The sequence below is a fragment of the Gadus macrocephalus genome, chromosome 4 (genome assembly GCF_031168955.1).
Source record: "Gadus macrocephalus chromosome 4, ASM3116895v1".
In the NCBI taxonomy this organism is placed as follows: domain Eukaryota; kingdom Metazoa; phylum Chordata; class Actinopteri; order Gadiformes; family Gadidae; genus Gadus; species Gadus macrocephalus.
In genome coordinates, this window is record NC_082385.1 from 25,485,530 (window position 1) to 25,505,750 (window position 20,221).

The 20,221-nt window shown below is 42.8% G+C and overlaps 1 protein-coding gene across 2 annotated transcripts; it reads right to left on the bottom strand.

Moving 5' to 3' along the window:
• Positions 1-4,074: 4,074 nt before the first annotated feature.
• kynu (kynureninase) lies at positions 4,075-16,506 on the bottom strand. Of its 2 annotated transcripts, XM_060050767.1 has the most exons (13): positions 16,188-16,506; positions 15,283-15,403; positions 14,804-14,886; positions 14,047-14,108; positions 13,783-13,854; positions 10,727-10,801; positions 10,153-10,299; positions 8,090-8,188; positions 7,222-7,295; positions 7,013-7,065; positions 6,513-6,598; positions 5,406-5,636; positions 4,075-4,615 (listed from the first exon to the last, which is right to left on the bottom strand). In XM_060050767.1, the coding sequence occupies exons 1-13, from the start codon at positions 16,345-16,347 to the stop codon at positions 4,490-4,492; spliced, it is 1,389 nt and encodes a 462-aa protein (XP_059906750.1). In that variant the 5' UTR covers positions 16,348-16,506; the 3' UTR covers positions 4,075-4,489. The 2 variants fall into 2 exon arrangements, 1 of the variants encoding a protein (XP_059906750.1); XR_009525470.1 differs by lacking the exons at positions 4,075-4,615; positions 5,406-5,636; positions 7,013-7,065 and having other exon boundaries at positions 7,135-7,295; positions 16,188-16,471.
• Between the last annotated feature and the right edge of the window lie 3,715 nt (positions 16,507-20,221).

The following is a 20,221-nucleotide window of genomic DNA, read 5'->3' on the forward strand; positions in this document are numbered from 1 at the left end:
GCTCCCCTTCTGTACAAAATCGGTTTGATGTCTGATTGTGCCCCAGTGTGAATAGATGGTCATTGTCCAGAAAACGGACAGCCACTAGACCCTGTTTTACATCCTCTAGTACAATAGGGGGCGGTAAAGCAACCCAGTCGCCAGAAAGAAACGTAGCTATTACCAAGTTTCTGAACAATATGTTTGAAATCAGTGTTCCCAGGTACGTGTATATCAACGCATGGGTTTAACTTTCCGAAACACTTTTGATGCTCTTTTGGTGTTTTGTGAGGTTGGGCTTTTTGAGAAATAACGCAAATTATGCATTTTATTACACAACACATATTTTTTAAAGAGCTCTATTTTTGCTCTGAATGCCCCCGGCCCCCCAGTTTTTGTTTGTATCCATATGCGCATATGTTTACGACCTATGGCCATTATTTCATTTTCGGTAACATGCACATATCCTGTATGTTATACATGGGTTATTATATTATCCCGAACATATTGATTCTAGGTTCCTGTGGTAGGAGCGTGACACTGGGATGAGGAACATTCATGAATACAATGTTAGCACCATTCACAATGCTTACGATATTAAGTTCTATGTAAAGAGTCGTTTACACAAACCCAAATGAGGATTTAGTGCACTTCAGTCATATACTAATGCAAAGACAAATTATTTAGCCGGCTTTTAAATCAAACCACTGCGCACACGTTGCCATAACGAGGTGCCTATGTAGCAGCGGATCTGACAGTAATAGTTTTGTTTATGGCGTAAACTAGGTTCCGCCGGCTAGGTATTAGTCATATATTCTAAGTGCGCATTCTCCATGCTCTGTGTATTGACTATTCCTGTTGTTGAGTGCAATGATCATTGTAAGCAAGGAAGGCCTGAAGATTGGGCATCAAACCTAGAACCTTCTAATTATAATATGAATGATATCAACAACATGTGCACAGATGTTATCTGTGTATTTCATCCATTTCACACAGGCATGGCCTGTTCGCAAAATGATCTGATCACCTGCTAAAGAGGATCATAATAGCATACACATACTCTTCAAACACTGCAGCAAACTATCTCTTTCATCCACCCCCGTTGTGGCCCCAGTACCATCTCCAAAATCTAATGATAATTCTCTCAATACGAATTAACTGGATGAGGTCCAATAGAGATCCCGTCACTGCGTTCATACCTCTTGCCACCTGCCAAATCGGACATGCTGGTTGTGCACCGGAGGAGAGTAGAACCAGGGTCCAGGGGCGGTTTCAGGGGGTCTGAGGAGAACCAGAGAGGAGAGAGAGAGAGAGAGAGAGAGAGAGAGAGAGAGAGAGAGAGAGAGAGAGAGAGAGAGAGAGAGAGAGAGAGAGAGAGAGAAACGCGGAGAGAGCAAGGGAGTGAAGTATAGCCCTAATAAGTGAAACACACCCTCAGTGCCTGTGCATGTGTGTGGTGTGTGGGTTTGTGTGCTTGTGTGTGTTGCGGTGGGGAGGTGAAGGGGAACGGTTAGCCTTTAAATGTCAGAGATCCTACGTTGGGTTTTAAAGATTGTGGGGGGGGGGGGAGTGCATCGGTGGGGCGCAGCACCTCATGTAGTCATGACGGTGAATGTCAAAGGAGTTCATATGCGTGACGGTCGGATGTGTCACTCACATCAGAGCCTGTCGTACAGTATTACCATCCGGGGCTATTTAGCTATTGGGCAGATGTGATACAGCAGGCCTTGATTTCAGGTAGCATATAATTTGGGAGCGGAGGGGCGAGGCGGGCGGGGTTTCTTGCTTAAGGACACCTAGCCATCCTAGCCACAGACAGAGGGTTCGAGGGAGGCTCGTGGCTGGTAGAGTGGGTTGGCTGGTAACCGGTTGCTAGTTCGATCCCCGGCTCCCCCCAGCTGATATATAAGTTGAGGTCATGTATTTCTCAGCTAAAGGCAGCTGCTGTTGCTTTACCTTTCCTTTCAAACTACTGACCAGGTGTGTGTGTTTGTGTGTGAAAATATCGTCTTTTAGTTTAAACATCCCGACGAGCTGGATGTCGGTCCGCGTGGTCGACACCATCGTCAGTGTGTGAATTTGTGCATGAATGGTTGAATGTTAGGCGATATTATAGAACTTTGAGTGGCCACTGGTTAGAAAATCACTATTAGAGTCCATTTATCAGACCTCAGACCTTTGCGACGTTTGGGTCTTTGTACAGGAAGGTGGGGTCTGTTAAATAGTGCTCCTTCCCAGGCTACAAATACGGCGTTGCAAAGCTCTTTGCAAGGATTACCGTAGTAACCATACAAATGCATTTGGCCAAAATTATTAAAGATCTTTCTTGAAGGCATTACATTAACTCAATGTAGGTCCAAAAATACATACGTTTCTGTGGATGTAAGCTTTTTATTTAAATTCCTTTATGTTTAATAACAAACAGTGAGTTTCAAGAGGCCGAAAAGAAGAAATAATGATCTGATATGATGGGGAGATTGCGTGTTAGTTAGCTTGAATATGATTCTTGAAGGAACAATCATTTGAATTTCATCTCTTTTATGTGTTTGATCAAAGGGATCCAAACTATGACCAGAACAGATATGAATTGAATTAAAGCATGCATGTTTATGCATAGCATTTCATAAAAAGGCATTACCAAATTGGAAACGCAATTTTCAAACTAGACTAAAACCGCCTGGTAGGCCTATTAATTTTACTGTACAGATCTTGGTGGTAGCCCCCCCCCCATTCTCATCATTAACGACGTACATCTGCATATGCCTTATTTTACAGTCCGGCCATTTTGTGGCTACGTAGCCCAGGGAAAGACAATAGCCGCCTCTCGTCAATTATTTAGTCTCTCATCAACCCAAAAGATGACAAATGCTAATTTCGGTCTGTTCCCCAGCTGTGCGCTCATTAGTTCCAAGGGTTTAATCCATTTAGGTTTTGCATATTGATACGCCAATTATGTCTAATCGCTGAATGGGCATACGTCAAGGTAATACTGCATAAACATCTAGGACCATTAAGGGGCAAGGGGCATGCATATATATATATCTGTATATATTTACAGAACATATGATAGATAGTGAGCATGGGTTTATTAAGGGATTTGAATCATTATAATGTATATATATATTGTTGATATAATGGTATAATGTGACTACAACTGATTCCTGGTGGGGATCCAAACCGAACTGGGTTCGATTTTTATCTCCTTACGCCCAAAAGTGCTCTTTAGCCAAGAGGACATACTAGTTGTTTGGGTGGGGAAACCTTCTAGAATCTTTGGGGAAACCATGGCAACTCGATGGAAAGGCATTCGCAGGGAAATGCAATGCCGAGCTAATGATAATGCATTGTGTTGTCACATGCGTGCAACTATTCAGGCTTACCCACCGAGGGAACCAATAAAGTTGAGGGCTGTAGTCTTGGGAGGCTGAAATTGTGACATTTGCCCTCATTGGCTGAAGTGCTAAGTACCTTTTTATATATATAGTAGTGCTGTCAAGCGATTAAAATATTTAATTTATTATATTTCATTAAAAGTTTAGCTAAATATTCCTTGATTTCTTTGTCCCATAAATTTTTCTCATTTTAATGCTCTTATCAACATGGAGAAGTGCATCGGCTTGCCTTGTGCAAATGTTTTGTTTTGATAACAACATTGGCATATACTGATCAAAACAGGACGATACAAAAAAAAGCCTATAGTGCAATTAAACGATGAACATACTAACATACTGCCTTGAACATAGCAGTCAGGCTACTGCTTCTTTGTTTTGAGCCAAAGAAAAACAAACAAAAAAAAGGATTGCGTTAATCGCGCGATAAAAAATGTATGCCGTTAAAATTGGTTTGCGTTAACGCCGTTAATTACGCGTTTAACTGACAGCACTAATATATCGTAATAGTTGTATTGTTATTGTTGTTTTTTACTACTGCATATGTAGTGGTTTACATTGATGTAATTACAATAGTCTGAGATCAATAACCGTAGAATCTTTCGATACTTGGTTTTCTTTACGATTTAGCATTACTACCAAATACAGGACTACAATATGTGAATTGTTTCTGTTACAAAGTCCATGCTACATGAAGCGCAGGGTGTGATGTTGAAAGCCGGTTTATTGAAAGGTTTGCAGACATTGATACATGAGCTGGTGCTCCATGTTGCCGTGCAGGAGATCTCCCTCAGTGTGTATGGTGATGGCTGGTTTAACCTGTGCCGGCTGATTACTCAATGCACAACAGGTGTGCAGCCTCACCCAGCACCAGGGTCCAATCAGACTCTGCCAGGTGAGGCTTCTGAAACCAGCCGTCATCCACACTCACTCCGTTATAAACGTTCAAACTACCCCAGACAGCCTTGTTCAACCGTCTCCTCTGTCAAGGCTGTCTGGGGCTAGTTTGAACATTGGAACACACACATACACAAGGAGCCTTCGTAGACAGTGCTACTGAGGAAACAGGGCCGGAGGGCTGGGCTGCGGCCTTCTGTTCAGTGAAGCAGATCTCCCGGCTTCTACTTCTGAGACCCGCTGGCGATGAGAGACGCACCCAGGAGCTCCACGAAGCGATGCACGTCATCAAAGGAGTTGTAAAGAGGCACGGGGGCCACACGCAGCACGCTTGGCTCCCGCATGTCACACTGAAGGTAAACACACATACACACCACATACACACAACAAATATCAAACACAACACCCACAAATATTCAACACTCACACACGCACACATACACATAACACACATATACAAAACAAAACACACACACAACACACACATACAAAACTACACCACACATATACAACACTGCACACACACGTACAACACAACGTACACATAAAACACAAGACACTCATACAACACAACCCACATATACAAAACATCCCATCACACACCTAAAACACAAATTTACAACACAACACACACATACACCATACAATGAGCATCAAACGTAAAAGCTAAACCTACCTAGCTTGCGTCTAGTGCCAGGAAAACACGTACAATATAAAAGATAAATATACAAGCCAAAGATAAATGAAACAAAGATGCTACCAAAGAAGATGCTCTTTCCCAAACTAACACAAAAGTGTATTCGGTCTCTGGGGTGTGTGTGTGTGGTTGATGGCTGGCTGATGTAAATAGACTGAATTTATATTGCGCTTTACCCAAAGCGCTTTACAATATCACCTAACATTCACCCATTCATGCACACACCACATTCACACACCGACGGCGATGACAACCATGCAGGGCGTCAGCCAGCTCGTCTGGAGCAGTTAGAGTGAGATGCCTTGCTCAGGGACACCTCAACACTCAGCTAGGAGGAGCCGGGGATCAATCTAGCAACCTAGCGGTTACAAGTCAACCCGCTCTACCTCCTGAGCTACTTCCGCCCCCCTTTGGTCCGCTCTGGGTGTGAGGGGCTCACTCACCGCCACTCCTCTCCTCTCCAGCTCGTGGAAGACTCTGCCGATGGGCACCGAGAAGGACAGGGACAGCTGGCAGCCCCTCTGCTGGGGGTCCCTGGGGGTGAGGATGGTGACGTGGGGATGGTCAGGCCGGCAGGGATCCCGGGTGTAGTAGTGCTGGATCAGGTACTCCAGGTAACCCGTCAGCAGCATAGACTTGCAGCGCAGCGCCGACATGCTGGTCATGTCAAAGATCTGGAGGGGGTGGGCGGGGCGGGTCAAGAGCCATGGCGATGTTGAGAGGTCACAGTGTAGCACAGGGTTAGGGTTACTCATTCCAGACAATGAAATGACTGGGCAAGGGTCAATGTACTCTCTCACTTTTTCTCTCTCACTCACTCACTCTCTCTCTCTCAATTTTTTAGGGCTATTGAACTATTAAACATTTGAGTCAATTGAATCCCATAACAACCTGTGATTAATCTCGCGTTTACGGTATTAGTGCTAGTCTCATGTTCTTGTTTGGTGTTTGAATGTGTCGGGGTTAAATAGTATATATTTTTGGTGGAAAAATTGAAATTCAAGACAAACTGATTAGTGGAAACCAAAGGTCTTCAATGTCTCTTTCCCTATAAGGGATGAATGCAGAAAGTAAGCCTGTTTAACAAAATCATTCTTCATTCAGTGTGTGACTTGGCTCCAACTAGCTCAAACCTTCTGGCCAGTTTCTATCCGCATGCAACTCAATGTTTGATAGAAAGTACTGCCTCGACATTTCTTCATACAAAATTTGCCATTTAGTAGGGTTAGGGTAAATCTCCTAATTCCTATAGTTTTTTTATTAATTTGCAGGACAATTTGCGAGGGCATTACGTGGCTGCCTCAAAACAGATAACACAAGTTCTCTCATGCATCTCATATCTCCTGACACAGGTCCAACCTACCTACCGGTTAAGAACCATCAATCGACAAGATGTGTTATAATTCAACAATACTGATCTGTCGACACGACACCCCTCCTTTTATATACATTACGTGAAAAGTAGATGGGTAAGTCCTTCCATGCGAAATTAAAGACCTCATATAGAGCAGCTTCATTGAGAGAGGTCAGATCTGGCAGTGCTGCAGTACCTCCAGGCTGGCCTGCAGGGGGGCGACTAGTAGGATGGGTTGGTTGGACAATCTGTATCCATGCACGCCTGGTTGAAGCTCCATCACTTGAAGCAGAAGAAAATGTAGTCAGTAATAGAGCCTGTTCACAGAGGCATGTCACAAAGGTCAAACCCATAACTAAATATTAGTTTGCTCTTCTTATGAACAAGGTCAGGTTACTGGTATAAATAAGTCTATTGCCCGGGCCCTGGTACGTACAACGAACAGACACATTATTAGGATTATGAGACATCCGTTTAAAAGAAAGGGTCTTTTTTATAGTGGTTCTCATTTCTCAGTCGAAAGGTTAGAAAGTCTAGTTACATTATGATAAACATATGATAAGAACAATGTATAATATTGGATGAGGGTAAACAAATTGTAATAACCAATCGAACCACTAGGTGGCCGCATTTATTGGGTTCAACAATGCCTGAGGCCAAGGCTAAGGAAGACCAAGGAAATGGGTCTTGAATTACCATTATTCATCTGGAAACGCGTTTTTCTGTCATGTCCCCACCACCCTAGGAGCCTAAAGGCAGGAATAACATGGAAGATATCATTAGGAATATTGCTGAATGTTTGTCTTATCTAAACTCACCCAAAAGGCTCATTAACAACCGGTCATTTGAGAGGTAAGAGGCTTTGACCATCGGATTGGGGGATGGGCGGGGGGGGGTTTACTCACGCCGGTCTCACGGTGTCGGCATGCTTCTCGTGGATAAACGCTCCCGCCAGTCCACCGGCCCCAGAGTTCACATACTACAGGGGGGCAAGACAAAAACAACACTCGTTCTAACATCAACACGGATGTCAGCAGTTTGAAAGACAAGGGGAAAAAACGATGACACTATGACTATGACATAAAGGTTTGCATTTACTGATTCAGGTTCTGGGATAAAGTCATTAGATTGGTCTAAAGTTTAAAGGGTCAGGTCCACGTATTAATTAAAGGAATAAGTTATTCCTTTAATGTGCTGTGTGTGGCGGAACATACTATAATAATATAATATATATAATATAAAATATTCCGGAGTATAATTTAATTTGTTAATCCCATGAGAATATGTTTGTGTTTTCAATAGTGTTTTCAGAGCTTGTGTTTTCATTACCTTAAAGTAAGCATATTATATGGGTGCCATGGATGTCATTGGCCACCATGTTGCACAGCCATGTTTCTACCGTAGCCCAGTGTTCAATGTAAAAGGACCTTCACTGGTCAGCTATGACCTATAGTTTTACATTGACTAACTTGATGACTATCATCTATCAAGGAACATCTTCATTTGATACTTGTCTACTTGATGATGCCATAGAAAAGTGTAGAGGAACCTCATCACTTGAAACTTGTCTACTCGATGTCATAGACCATGACATCCTTTTGGATTCATTACATACCGGCACTGGGGGGGGGGGGGGGGGGGGGGTTCAATAACCATGACAAAGTCTCATCACAGAATTTATCCAATGCTGTTAGGTATTGGCCTTTGGGAATCAATGACTGTAAAACATAATTATTGCTTTTCATTTTATAATCATTTCCTGTGACCCCTCACCTTATAGGTGCACCAGCAGGCGAAGTCCACCTCCCAGTCATGCAGCTTCAGCTCAGCATTCCCTGCTGCATGGGCGCAGTCAAACCCCACGTAGCAACCCTGCAAGATGCACAGGTTAGGAAGACTGGATCTGTGTGTGTGCGTGCACATGCTAAAGTGTGTGTGTGCCCTCGTGTGTGTGTGTGTGTGTGTGTGTGTTTGTTTGTGCGAGTGCTTTCTTTTTTGTGTGTGTCTGTGTGTTTTTGTGTTTGTCTGTGTGTGTGTGTGTTTGTGTGTGTGTGCGTGTGTCTGTGTGTGCATGCGTGTGTCTGTGTGCTTGTGTGTTCGCGTGTATGTGTGTGTGTGTCTGTGTGGGGGGGGGTTCACAACACATTCACAGCCATCCCGACCTCTGTGCACATAGAGAGTTTACGAGAGATCCCTGCCTGATTCGTTATAGTATTGTACCACACACATGGTTTGCACAAATCCATGAAGTGGTGAAAACGTACATCTCTCAATGTAAGCAATGATGAGAATCATGTTCACAAATAATCGCCTGGGTTAGGAACTGTACGACACGGCATGTTTAAAATGCATTTGCATGTAGACTCCCCTCCCCCGATGTATGACACTGTTTGACGAGGTCAAACACCGGTTACACACTTGACAAAATATGAGTCTGCTCTTCTAGTCTACTGGTTAGTAGACGAAATTGGTTAAGATGAGTCTAGTGCCCATGCCCTGGTACGTACAACGAACAGACCCATTATTACGAGACACCAGTGTTAAAGTAAAGGGATTTGTTTTTATAGTGGTTCTAATTTCTCAACCGAAAAGGCTAGAAAGTATTGTTACATTATGATAAAACATATTTTAAGAACAATATGTTTAATATTGGATGAGGCTTTACAAATTTTAATAACTTATTGAACCACTAGGTGGCAGCATTTATCCGTTTAAACCATACCTGAGCTCAAGGTTCTGGAATCATAATGGTATTTTTATATCACTGTTTATAATGTAAGATGTGAGGATATATTATGTTGATACGATTATTAAATTGGAAGATTTGATCGACATAAACTGAGAAATCAATCATGAAAAGATAATTAAACAATGCAGTAACACACATAGAGCTACAAGATCACCTAGATGTGTGCTGAATAGATCAGTCTACCAGCCTACCTTGTGTTCTGTAGCAAACATTGCTCATCTATCCAGTATTAGCCTGGAGGTCGTATGGCGTAAAATGTTATGGTGTATGATCAAGGGTGGCCATCGACGGCGGAATACACCGCCTGCGCGTGATAAAAGAGAGTCCCTAGCAGAGTACAATCAGCGCATCAACAACCAAGACTGGGACTACGCGTATGTGTACAACAACTCCGATGTTTACAGAATAACTAATGCTGGGCGCCTAGATGTCTTCATTCGCAAACAAACACTGCGATGGCTTGGACACGTTATCCGTATGGAGAACTATATGCCACAGAAGCAAATACTATTTGCAAAAACCCAACGCAAATATGCACACGATCGATGGATCGAAGTCGAGAAATGGACTGACCTGAATAAGATCCAGCTACGTAGGATAATGCTTAGTAAAAATGAATTTCATCGCTGGATCGACAATTGGGCCGGTCCAGCAACTCCCAACGGCTAGCCGTTATAGGAGCATATAACTGTACTGTACTGTATCCGTCATTAAACTATGTGGACATGCTCACTTGTGATGTCAGAAGAGGCCGATTTTCAAAACGGCATGGAACAGTAAATCACACCATATGGTATAATATGGGACATATGTCATTCAGGAGCAGGGCTGCCGGCTCCCTCCCAACGCCCCCACAGTTCAGTTTCAACAGGCAAACGGAGAGGCGCGTAACCTCAACGCTCAAATAGCAGGGAAGCAGGTGAGGTGACCATATCAGCCAATCACACGGTCATGCACGCAAGAGCACATGTTCGACCTACAGAGGGAGTCCTCTGCAACGCAAAACAATCTACAAGGGGTGTTCGGGCTCTCCATTGAAGGGATATACAATTCAGTTGAATTGACTGATGGGTGTAAACGGCAGAACCTCCTTATGGCCGGCCCTGGTGATGGCTTCTATGTCGAAGAGCTGCCCGGTGTAGTACTGCACGCCGCTGAACATCACCACGGCGATGGAGTCGCCCTGCTCCTCGATGACCTCCAGGATGTCTTCCGTCCTCAGCGTGTCCTCGCCCTGGAGACACGGACAAAGGATCGGTCAGTCGGTTAGTCTGCAACCACGTTCCGATGTTTGTGGGACTATGGCGTTGAGCATTTTGTGAACGTCAAATGAAAAAGGAGCTCGGTTGAATAAACATTTTTGCTTTGAAAGAGACAGTGAACCCACTGTTGAAGTGGGCTGAAGTGCACCACACACCCTAGCGTTATACAATAGGTGTTCGGGAAGCCTAGCCTGCACTCGGGGACGGCCATTACACAAATCGCTCCTCGGACGGAGCTTCACCATCCAGTGTCCGAAAAGCCAAAACTTTCTCCCGGACGCCGCAGTCTACAGCTACCCAGACGGTGCTCCACACGTCCTCACAAACCGCGCCGCCGATGCCCCTTGTCATGACTTGAGTTCAATGACAGATCTGCCAGTGGTTGTGGTTCAGACGTACCGGTCTTGGTGACAGGCACAGCATGCTCTCCTTGGGGTCGTGACCTTTCAGGCGAATCTGAGACTCGACAGCGTACTGAGAACAATAGATAGAAAAAAAACAAATCCACGTTCAGATCACATTAAAAGGACACAGGTTACCTTTAGTACACTTTAGCCAGCATTCAAAATGTACTTATTTTCTTCTTCAACTGTTATTCAAGTTATTTAAATTAACTAATTTTCAACTATTCCACAACATAGGGCAAACCGTTTGCAAAACAGATGGAAGAGGAATCAATAATCTCAATGGGTAACTTGTTCTGAATGCCTATCCAAAAGTCCAAAATAGACAACTTTGTTGACAGAGACTAGAGAATAACTAGATAATGAATTTCCTGAAGAAAATGTGGCTGTAGTGTAGTATAAAGGGAGGTTGACAATATGTTTGACATAGCTACACAGTTTGAGACGTATGGAAAAGTTGAATAGCCAAACTCACAAAAGTTTAAAGTCTGAACAGAGTAAGCATAATAATTTGAACAATCAAACCATTTTATAAACGGCAGGATTTAGTATAAGAGATCAAACAAGCAGCTTAAAGGTTCCATGGCATGACAATTTCACTACATGAGGTTTCTAACATTATTATGAGTTCCCCTAGCCTGCCTAGGGTCCTCCACTAGCTAAAAAAGGCGTTAGGTGTAAAACAAGCACTAGCTATCCTGCTCTGCATTTGAAAAAACAAAGCTCAGACGCGCTGTTTTGGACATTTTCCCTGTATGTCGTCATACGGAGACACGCTGCCTCCCCTTTCGCTGCTTTGCCCAATGAGCTACGACCGTGCAAGTGGCACGTGTGTGTGTGAATACACACACTGTAACGCAAATGTTGTACACTTCTTTGTTATTTGGATAACCCTTCTGCTGTTGTTATGGCACATAACACGTCGGGTTCTCTGTCTCTGGTATTTGCAAAACGAGAGTGGGGGTTCTGAGATAACCCCCACTACGAGTCTCTGGGGGGAGGAAATGGGGGGAATTCCTATCTCTATAGGAATATTTTGAACAAAGGAATTGGGGGTAAAGGAACTTTGGCTTTGACTCCCTGAAGTTGGCTTCATGAACAGCGACATGGAGGAGGAAGTGATTGACCACGTTTCTTCCCGCCGGAGCCCCGCTGCCTGCTGAATGCCGAGGCACCTCCGTCTCGGCAGTGGTGCTGTCACACCAAATTTGTACCGGGTGCCAAATTTGTACCGGGTACGTAATCCATACGTAATCCATTCCAAACCTGCCTGGCAACAGACGATCGCGTCGAACGTTGCCTGGCAACGGACGATCGCGTCGAATGACGTGGGAGGTTCCAGAACATTCGCGAATTTGTTCATTGAGCGCGACAAGACAGATAACCCTTATTTTATTAGCGTTACTAACTTTATATTTGTATTGTATTGCATTGTATTTATCTATTTCCCTACACATTAATAGCAAAATGTTATGGGGATAACGTGAATAATAATAATAAAAAACATTTACCAGTTAGTAAATGCCTGCTCACCTATCTAGCCATTTATCTATCTATCTATCTATCTATCTATCTATTACCTATAATCTATTCTCTAAATTAAATTAAGGAAATTAAATTAACACAAGCTAGCAAGACTATGATACACTTTAAACACTCGGTTTACTAGCTAAATTCGATTAAACAATTAAATGCAATACAAATGTAAAGTAAAAACAAGTGTTATCTAGCGATCCATTATCTGTATCATATTATTTCGTCTTTGGCAACATGAGCACGATTGTTTTTTTAAACCTGCCTGGCAACGGACAACCCCTTAAGTAATCTGTTTACGTACCCGGTACAAATTTGGCACCCGGTACAAATTTGGTGTGACAGTGCCCTCTTTTTTTTTTTGCCCCGCTGCCCAACGCCGCAAGGCACCACCGCTGCGAGGCACCACCTCCGCAAGGCATGCTGCCCGCTGAGGCGTTGGTGCTTCGGCATCGGGCAGCGGGGCTCCGGCGGGAGACAATCTCGGGCAACAATCCCTTTTTCCTCCATGTCGCCGTCCAGTCTACTTCAGATTGATGTGGAAGTGGAAGAACCAGAGACGTCGGAGAACCTGACGCAGTTGTTTGAGATTCATAATATCATCTGGAGGCGCACACAGCTTTTGGCCGTGATAATATATATATTATATCAGCGGTCCCCAACCCCCGGGCCGCGGACCGGTACCGGTCCGTGGGTCATTTGGTACCGGTCCGCAGAGAAAGATTATTTATTTATTTTAATAAAAAAGAAAATATATATTTTTTTTTTTTTTTTCAAAATGCATGCACACTTAATAAACTCAATTTACTTCGCAATACTGTCACTCTTTTACATGCCATAAGTCTATATGCAGTTGTTAGATTGCATATGACATGTTTGCATTTTTGGCAACCTCTGCGCAACATAACCCCCCCCCCCCCGGTCCGTGAAACTTTTCGAAGAATCATACCGGTCCTTGAAGCTGAAAAGGTTGGGGACCCCTGTATTATATGATATAGATATCTATGTATAATATGATATCATTTAGATATAGAGCTCCAGGGGCCTCATTACAGAAACTTCCTAACTCTGAAATCCTATCCTATCTTGAGATAGGAAGGCATTTAGGGGTTTTGGTATTACAGAAGAAGGAGGTTTCCTAACATAACGTAACTTGAAAAAGCGTACTGTTATTGGCAATATTGTTTTACGTCTAGTTCATCGATTGTGGGTCACAGAATTTTGGCTTATACTTTTGGACTCAGTGGACCACCATGAAAGGGGCAGTTATCTCCGCTACCGCTCTTCCACAGAAGGCCATGGGTCAATGTAATGGGAACATTGGGGATTGGCGATTAAAGGCTCCAAATGAGGCCTGTTTCCTGGCCCCTTGGGAAGGTTGAGAAGCAAGGGCTCTTACGTCCCTCCCATTATATATTTGTGAAAAGTTTTGAGAGTAATTTCACAGCGAATTTAAGGACCTGCGTTGAGGATTCCCACAGAGTATAACTTAACTTTGTTTATTTGTTGGTTACTCACATGGTCTGATGGAAACGCCTTGTCCTCCATCAGGATTTTGTGACGTGATGCTGTCGGTTGATAAAAGGAAAGCTGCAGGATTGAATAAAAGGACCAATTTTATGAATGCCGGATATGAACTAGATCGTTTCCAGCATTCTTCTCATAATTGATGGAAGCGCAGATAAAGGCCACAATAACAGAATTTGTTAGATTGTTTTATGTTGTGAGATTATTTCCTTTTTTTATAACATGAGCTGGATGATTTTCAGGACGTGCTCTTACTAGGAGTAGGTGTAAATTAACGGTCAACCCATTCATCAAAGCTACTTCCTCTGGTTTGGCACCTGTAGCACAGACAAACAGACATACATACAGACAGACATACAGGTAGGCAGACAGACAGACAAGAAGAAGATAGAAGAAAAAAAATAATAATGGTTCATGATTTCCAATCCTGTGTTGTTCTATGAGTAGTCTCCGAAATCACTGGACCTCAAATCTGGGTAAACAGGCTTTTTCACACGTGCTTAATATTTGTTTGGTCCAATCATGCTGCTGCAGGCCGGGTAATGTGAGCGTGTACTTTGTATACACAACCTTAGCCAGTGTCATGTCATTCATTGAAATAGTGACCTTTGACATCATCCAAATGTCAACAATACAAGGTTCAAATAGGGTTCCCCCACCATCTCAAAGGAAAACTTAGGCTAAATCCTGTTTGCATTTCCCTCTGCCTCAACAGTCGTTACGGTTTGATTGAACAAGAAACAACCAATATGTTCCTTGAATTTGTTCACCAATTGGGTCGCCAGCAGAAATCTGATACTGGGCGATACTTTAATGAAAAGTCCAGTTACTATTTATTTACAGTTCAATCGATTATAACGGGTTGCTTGTCAGTAATTTCTGACTCGTTTGTGTTAATATAAAATGTATGCATTAAATGTATGAGTCTGGACGTAAAAACAATGATTAGTGGCATCCCTGCGTATAGTGCAGTGTCTTTGAGTGTGATTATCCTGAATATCTCCTTCCTTACCAACAACTTTCCCCATAAGCTGCTCGATGGTTTCCTCCGCCCACGCCCAGGGCCTGCTGCCCTCGGTGTGTCCGTGTATTGCCCTGCAGAACGCAGAGACAGTGTCAACGTGCACGTAGAGGAGAAAGACCACGTTCTCAAGGCAAGGCAAAGCAAGGCAACCTTTATGTATATAGCACTTTTCATACAAGAGGCAGAAGTGCTTCACGTAAAAACATTGTCATGTGAAATAAAAAAATTAAATGAGTAAAAGGAAACGAGGGCAAAGTTAATCATTGTAGAAAGTGTGTGTGTTTAAGATTTAGCAGAGAGCTAAAGCAAAATACAATAAAATGGATAACTAAAAGAAAAAAAAGGCAATGTTTTTTTATAATAATAAGCTCAAGGTCCAGAGGTTTAGTCAAGTCAATGTTATTGCCTCTGTTTATGTGCAGAATATAAATGTAATATATATATAAAGAAATTAACTAATCACGTACAACTTGGCCCATTTCTCCAGCTCCTCTTCGAGAATTTTTTTGGTGCTCTTGGGTTGAAGCCCCAGTGAGTTCCCCACAAAGTAAATGCATTCCTGGCTACCGTCAACCAGCGAAAGATCCGCTAGATAGACAAAAAAAAAAAAAGCCAAACCGGATTAATGAATTAATAACGATTGTTTCTGCACACTAAAACTATAAATGTTCAAAAATGATGTGGAATGATGCTGGCGTGTTGTGCAAAAAACATACACACACGCGCACACGCACACACAAACACGACCGCACAAATAAACAAAGTCTCTCCTCTATCAATTAAAATGACCACAACTACTTCAAGTATGGATGGAAGGTCAGTGCTGTTCAATAGTTATTTAACCGGCTGCTCCTTACAATGTTGTGATAAATACACACACAATATCAGTGTTGTCCATACACCACATGCATCATCTATCATCCAAACAGTCAGAAATCTCCCTCTGACAGATGCATACCAGGCGACCTGCAGAATCATTGGCAATAAGAATGGTTACAACAAGTAGCATTAGTGCTGTCTTGTCTGAACAGGAACAAGCACACACAAGATAGCACTGCCAATACGGTACCAATGCACCCTACACGTCCATCATAGCTCGTCTTATTGACATTTTACACTTAGCTGACAGACACATATCCAAAACGACTTATAACCATTCACGCACACATCCACACACCGACGGCAGAGTCAACCACGCAAGGCGACAGCAGCGATCTCGTCAGAAGCAGTCAGGATGAGGTGACCTGCTCAGGGACACCTCGACACTCAGCTAGGAGTGGGGAACCGAACCAGCAACCTTCCGGTTACGTCTGCAGTTACAACTCTAGCCTCCTGAGGTACTGCCGCCTCGTCTCGTCTCACGCACACTCACACGGCGGCAGGTCCGCTACTTTCGGCAGGAAGAACTGCTGTCTCAGGTGGCCCAGCTCGTCCCGCCGGTCCAGCTCTGCAGCCAGCTCCCTGGAGACCGGGCTGCAGCCCAAGTCCGCCGATAGACGCTCCAGCACTGCGACGCAAGGCTCCATGATCATCTACTTGGAGGTTTTAATGCGAGGAGAAAATTTGTGAGTAGTGTGCTTTCACTTTGCTTCAATGCGTTGAAGTGGTGATCGCACTACTTCTGCTTTGGGTTGCAACGCGTCGGCCGACCCGTCAGCGTGATCGACTTGGAGTGATAGGAGGGCCGGCCAAAGGCAACGCCTCCCATTGAATTGGAATGGCCGTTGGCGTGCAGAGGCGCATTAACGCACAGGCTTCCCTATGCTGCAGCCTAGGGGCCCATGTCTGCAAGGGGCCCTGGATTGGCCAGACTATTTTCATTTTTTCTTTAAAAAATGTGATTGACAACTATTGGCCCATAAATATAAACATTATAAGAATAAGCAGCTGATTGGGTAGATGTACAGGCCGTGTCATGTGGCCAGCTTGTAAAGTCAATTTTGTTTTCAAATACAGTTTTTCTCAGTCGCTTTGGTACATTTCTCAGATCAGAATCGAAATTCTCAAAACTACCTGTTCAATCTTCACATCATTGTGTCACTTGCGCACATCAAGAAAGCAGTTTCTCATTACTTTGAACAAGTTGCAAATGTAATGGGTCTCTATTGAATAATCCCATCCCGCAACATTAAGAGAACCAGCGCCTTCAATATTTACTACAGCGTTTTAACAGCTCAATGCGGTTTCGCAATGACTCCGTCTTTACAGAGATATTCCTGAACCGCATAAAACGAAACCGGATCCTTTTCGCCCGTTTTCGGCTCTGTGTGGACGGGGCTTAAGTCTGTACATGCAAAATGGTTCAACAAGTTGTCATATGTCAAGCATATTTCTACACATTTCCATTAGACTTTTTTTTCTAAATCTGTGCTGAAATGGTCAATTGTTCCCAGGTGAATCTTGACCTTCTCTAACGAAGGGAAATGTGTGAAGCGTTAGATCAACCAACAATCAACAAAATAGCTCAAAGGTGAATCTCATGAACCATCACTGACAAGTATATACAGTATATAGCTGAGGCATAACACAATGTTACAATGTCTGACAATGGAAGGACAAGGAATTGGACGGGGTCCAAAGCCAGAAAGAAGAGGAAGAGGTGTGAGGCTGCTTGAGAATGAGAATTTGTGGCCCACCAAACAGGAACGTCTGGAGGTTTAGGAAGACTGCACTGTAATTCCTACAGCACTGCATGTACAGTTTTCCCTAAGGACATTGTCCTATGTTCACATTTCTTTTTTTTTTCTTTGTGCTATGCAGTGCTGTCTTTTCCTTTCTGTATAGCAATGACATGGTCTGTCAACAAATTACAGTAAAAACAGTAAAAGGGTAAATGTGAATCTTGTCCAGTCTCTTTAAATCAATCTCGCAAATACACTAAGATGTAACTTAGAATTTACAATAATTGTCTTCAAAACTTTAGCCATAGCTTACATCTTATCCGTACACAATGACTTGTCATTCTGATGGCACTGACATGTTCATTGACACAGATACTTTTGAGAGATGACCGAATGATATTGAGCAAGAGACTGGCTTTTGCAGGTAATCCATGGTTATTTGCTATTTGTACGAATAGTTTTGAGAAATGCACTTACTGTTTAGCAAATTTTGAGGATGATTCGAGAAATGTACCAAAGCGACTGAGAAAAACTGTAATATGGCATGGCTACAAGACAGCATAGCAGTACGATTTCTGGAAAAAATATGTGCTAGCAGAGCGAAAAGCGTAGGTTTTTTGTGTGGCTTTGTTTCATTTGAGTATTGCACAGCGGTTCGATGTGTGTCTCTGTAAGGATGTTGTGATTTAGCCTCCGTAAAACAGTGTGCTGTGTACTGCTGCTGATGTTGTAGGCTTACCTCTTGGATTTGAAAGCTAAGAACTGTTACCAGCTTGCAGACGCACTGTGAATGCCTTTTTTAGATTGCTCTGTCAGTCGGTCGGTCGGTTGAACCACAGAAATAAATTGCGGCAGCTTTTGCAAATTCAAACTTGTTTCTGTTCCACTGCTGCTTTAGTGAAGGTGGTCTCAATGCTTTTATACATGGCACTAAATATATTTTTTTGTAGTCAGTAACGGGGCCTCACATAAATAGGCTAACGAATATGGGCCAACGACCAGCTTAGTCCACCACTGGGCATGGGGCATGGGATTGTAGGAAGGCTCAGGTGCATGCGGAGGGGTCGATTGCGTTGTGTTGAAGGGGCGGGACAAAGGTGGAACTTAAGTTCACTTTGTGCAAATGAGCATGTAGGGCAGTGCATGTTAGGCCTTGCGATTGCACAATTGACGTTTAGTGAGTACTAGCGGACCGCACGGACTCCTCCCGAATTTTCTTGCCTGGTTTTAAGCACTTCCCTCGAACGTAAAAATCCCACAAGCAGCAACTACAGAGGGGGTGGGGGGAACTTGCGCTGCACTACGCACTCATTTTCATAAAGTGAGCTGAGGTTCAAATGTTTCCACGCCCCTTCAACGTGCCGCGATCCCGCCGCCCTACAGAACACCACTAATAGTACATGTAACCTCGGTAAAAATAGGTTAAAATAGATATCCTGTCACTTTAACAAAGTGCAGTGGATTCAGCCAATCAGAATGGCTGTAATGTTGCGCATGCGTGAATTCTCCAAAAACTTTCCAGAGAAGCAAGACGCTATTGAACTAGAACCAGTGAGCGACATAAAGTTAAGAACCAAAACCTTGTTGTTAACCTTTATTTTCCATTTTTGAAAGTGTTTTATGTTACCGTTCCGTCTATAGAGATAGACTGTGTTTTATTTGAACTTTGATATTGTTTTTGGACTGAGAAATCGTCGAGTGACCAGAGAGTTCTGAAGCCACGTTACGATCGACGAGAGAAGATGGCAAGCCTTTCCCAATAGGAGCTGAACTACTATCGGTTGGCATCTCCCAGATTAATCTGCCTTCTAGAGGAGGACACACACTGTTCAAATCAGAGTTGCAGTAGGACTGTTTGGTGCCATCGTTATTTCGATCACGAGTGGATTATATTTTTGCGACATTAACCCAACGCGCACGCGGTAAGGGTGGACTCATTCACCCCACACACGGACTACACAATGTGGTCAGTTTTGTTAGCATCCATTGATTGCACGGACGCTTGTGTAATGTCAAGCTTCAATGCTTACTACGGTTGCATGTTTTATTGAATTGTTGAACTGTGAACATTATCCGTGAACGTTATCTTTGTTATTTTTGTTTCATTGTTATGTTTACTGGTAATGTGATTGCAGCTAATTATATGATATAACTAAACCAAAGCTCACTGGTTCCGTTAGCATATAACTAGCAACTAGAAAACCAAATATCTGATTACTTGATTCTAAATAGGCCTATTGCAGCTATTGAAACTTTACCCATTGAAATTATTGAAACTAATTAATTACAAATTAGAGCATAATGATATTGACATAGGAATTAAAAATACACTTAATGCTAATTACATATAGGATTTAAAGAAAATCTTGTTGACAATGATTTAAAGGAACTCTTATTTAAAAATAAGATAACCATTGATTTAAATTGAGTTAACTCTGAAACTAGAAACTAAATAACTTTAAATGCAACTTTAAAGGATACCTCACTTGAAGAATTTCCTTGAATTTAATTGATATTTCTGACATTTACAAGTGTTCCAATTGCATTTAACTGCAATTGTTGTTAATCAATGTATGTGTATGTAATGTAACTGTCTTAAGGTACCACTTTTCTATTTGTTTACATTTCTACAAACTTATATAAACAAGCTAAGCCGGCATTTAAAACTTAGCTGATGGTCTGTGGTGTTATTTTGCTGTAATTACTGTGTTAACTTCTACTGCTCCCTACGTAACCTGGAGACTGGTCCTAATTCACTCTAACTTAACTACAGCTCGTAGTAAGT